This window comes from Bidens hawaiensis, unplaced genomic scaffold (genome assembly GCF_021521415.1).
Source record: "Bidens hawaiensis isolate Kalapana, Puna unplaced genomic scaffold, B.hawaiensis_p1.1 tig00042346_1, whole genome shotgun sequence".
In the NCBI taxonomy this organism is placed as follows: Eukaryota; Viridiplantae; Streptophyta; class Magnoliopsida; order Asterales; family Asteraceae; genus Bidens; species Bidens hawaiensis.
The window spans coordinates 177,353-180,603 of record NW_027497497.1 but is presented as its reverse complement, the minus strand read 5'-3'; the positions used below and the strand labels follow the sequence as shown (position 1 = coordinate 180,603).

The window sequence follows — 3,251 nt, the reverse complement described above, 5'->3', positions numbered from 1 at the left end:
AACTACCAAACAAAATTACGCATCTACCATTCATCCTTATTCGAAGCAAATATGGTGCACGCAACATTATCCTCCACCGTTGTCCGCTTAACAGCCAACATAACCTTCTTGTTCGCATAATGCGATCTCATATTTTCTGGCAGATTTACTTCACACGCTGGTCATTTTTCATGTCCTTGAACAGGTACATCTACTTGCACATTGTAGGGAATCGGACAAACTGGAGTTGACGGTGTTGTTTTACTCTACACCATATACTTATTATAATCAGTTTACACACGAGGAAAATAAGCCATAACTGCATATAATAAAATTATACTTACCTGGTACTCAATAGGCGTCAATTGTGACATCATAAGGTCAAAGGAGGGTCGGTCAACGGGCGGTGTAGTCTTGAATTTTCTTACCACCTTTAAGTTCATTCATTTCTACTCCGTTAACGTGCTCAACCAAAGAGCAACTAACTTGTGTGGTCTCAAACATTGGGTTTTTTCAGCCTCGCTCACCGGATCTTTTTCTTTAGACAGTGTCTCTCTGACCTTGACACCGTCGCCGCCTGTGCTGCTCTCGTGTTTGTTTGCATACCTCGTCAACCTTGACTCCCATTTGAGTTTTGCTTGTCTAACACCTTCCTCACCCTCATACTTACTTATCGCTTCTTTTATTATCTCCTCAACATAATCAACAAAATCGTCAAATTGAATAATTTTCACTTCAATTAAACCTTCCCATTCCTAACAAAAACATTTAAGGTTTACAAATTAAACACCTAAACCATCACGTAACAAAAACTATCAGCTAAAAAAAACTACAAATAATTTTACCTTCGCATTTTGTGGTTTAATCAGTCTGGACACACATGGAGGCGTGTTCTCACTGTACCCAAGCTCTATCAACCGCTCTATCACATTCTCCGCTTCTTGTGTCGCTATGCCATTACCTTCATCTGTGCCCATTGAAACCATTCCATCATTAGCGTCACAAGCTATTATGTCAATCCTCTCCTCTTCTTCATTAACCTCTGGCACTATAAACACACCGCCCTCAGCATCCTCCATTGCATCAACTCCCGCTTCTCGATTATCATTACCTTCCACCTCCACATCTCCAACAGCATCAACTCTGACTTCTTCATCTACAGGGTCATCAACTACTCCATCTTTGTTACCCCCCATGTTGTTACCTTTCTTCGTATTGCCTTTTGTTTTCTTCAGCCAACTTCTAAAACTTGTCCCGTCATTCTCTACATCACTTTGCAGTTTTTGGAAGGCCGGAATGTCATAGTGTTGCAGAGCCGGTAAAATTGAATGTGTCTCCTTACCTTTATCATGCGCGTATACCAGCTGCCAATCCCAACAAATCATTAGATACACATAATACTCTCATAGAAGCACAAAATATTGGATACACTTGCCGCTAGCAGTGTTAACGGGCCATGGTAATGCTCTCTCCCATTCCAGTCCCTTCTCGTTCTCTTCAAACATGTTATCAAATAGCTACACCAATCGGAACTCTTTATATCCACCTTCGTATGCATCCATTTCACAAACCTCAAGTTCACCTTCGATTCTTTGGTACATGATCCCATCACGGTATTAAATGCTATCAAAAATTTCAGTTGGAACAACTTACCTGTGTTGTTTGAAGACCTCATCATTCGTTTGACCTCACTAATAGTTTTCAGACCCCTATTACTTCCAAACTGTGCCATCCATTCTCTAATAACAGGTTCCTTTAAATTCCTTTTATTTGTTTCCATTACAATATTCTTCCCCATGGGAATCCCGAGTACGTCTTTCACCATCTCCTTTGTTATTTGTATTTTATGTGTACCAACGTTCAGACTATTGGCTACATGATCATAGTTAGTCAACAAACAATACCCTAGCTTCGTTGGAACCTGTGATATTTTTCAATAACCTAATTGATCCAAATCCATTTCCTCAACTTCTTTCCATTGCTCCTTCGTTAAACAATCCATTATCTCGCAAAGGTTTATCAACGGATTCCTGACCCGAATTAGTTTATCAAACACAGCGGTGTAAGGTACTTCTTTCGGTCCAACAACCGTTTCCACTCTTTCTTGTACAACCTCTTTTCTCCTCTTAATTAGAGTTTGGAAGTTATCATCTGAATCATTAGCAGAAACCGCGACACGTTTCTTTCCTGTTTGAGTCAACAACACATTAACACCAACCAAAATATCTCACAACATACGCTTTGTTGGTTCAACTACATTCTTTTCAAACACAACACTAACCTTTTCTAGCAGATCTTCCATTGTCATCTCCATCAACAGTTCTCTTCTTTGATTTTGAAGATCCAACATCCACCACATTTCGCGTGGCACCTACAATTTACCCAAATACACAGATTATCAACTTATAGTGCTCATCTCAATCTGCATAAACAGATTACTAACATGCACCTGTTCTTGGCTTTTGTTTGTGGTTTTTGATCCTAAACCCTTCGCACATCACGCTACTAGTACAAAATCAAACAGCACACGAAAAAAAAACTTATAAGGTTATTTTCACATAACAATACATCAACGGTATTAAGAAACGCAAAAACAAACACGCACCTGTTTTTGCCTTCCGGTTCATGCTAATCGATCCTACATTTATGACTCTCATCCCTATTTTTGTTACCGAATGTTTTCCACACACCCGACCTCCTGAAACAATACAACATAAACAACACCAACAACTACTCTCAACAACATGTTTGCTCAACCCATAACTATGTCACACGTGTTATAACCAACTATCAAACATCACATACCATCGTCTTCCCTTGTCAAGTCAACCGGATTTGAAGTCGTGTTTGTAAATTTGCTAAATGACATCATCAACGCTATCCTATCACTTTTCCTCCTGATTGCTGAATAATTTTTATGGCAAACGTCATAAACCAGTAAACTCACATCAAACAATTTAAAACAATACACAAACACTGATTGACATCACAACGAAAACCAAACACACTTTCACATCACAACCTAAACACAACTTACCACATCCTACTTTTACAACACCTAAACTACTTGGTTACAACTAACCAAACCATCGGCGAACAAACCACAAACCTAAACACCACACCACATACCTAACCATCAAATATACCAACACCAAAAACAACCCCTGGTCCCCTTCCCCCCATACCATGCCCCAACAAACACAACCACTCACCCCTAACACCCACCCGACCAAAAATATACAAGAATATACTCAAACAACAGACACATCAGC

At 39.5% G+C, this 3,251-nt stretch overlaps 1 protein-coding gene across 1 annotated transcript; it reads right to left on the bottom strand.

Annotated features, from left to right (window-relative positions):
* Nucleotides 1-9: 9 nt before the first annotated feature.
* On the bottom strand, nucleotides 10-2,351 carry LOC143593560 (uncharacterized). The gene is made up of 2 exons (XM_077073157.1): nucleotides 825-2,351; nucleotides 10-734 (listed from the first exon to the last, which is right to left on the bottom strand). Exons 1-2 carry the CDS (start codon nucleotides 1,362-1,364, stop codon nucleotides 429-431), a joined length of 846 nt encoding a protein of 281 aa, XP_076929272.1. The 5' UTR covers nucleotides 1,365-2,351; the 3' UTR covers nucleotides 10-428.
* Nucleotides 2,352-3,251: the final 900 nt, after the last annotated feature.

Bases quoted from the DNA above. Each gene is read 5' to 3' on its own strand.
- LOC143593560 (XM_077073157.1), bottom strand. From the start codon at position 1,364: ATGATTTGTTGGGATTGGCAGCTGGTATACGCGCATGATAAAGGTAAG. The intron at 735-824 runs GTAAAATTATTT...TGTTTTTGTTAG, and splicing joins TTAAACCACAAAATGCGAAG to GAATGGGAAGGTTTAATTGA.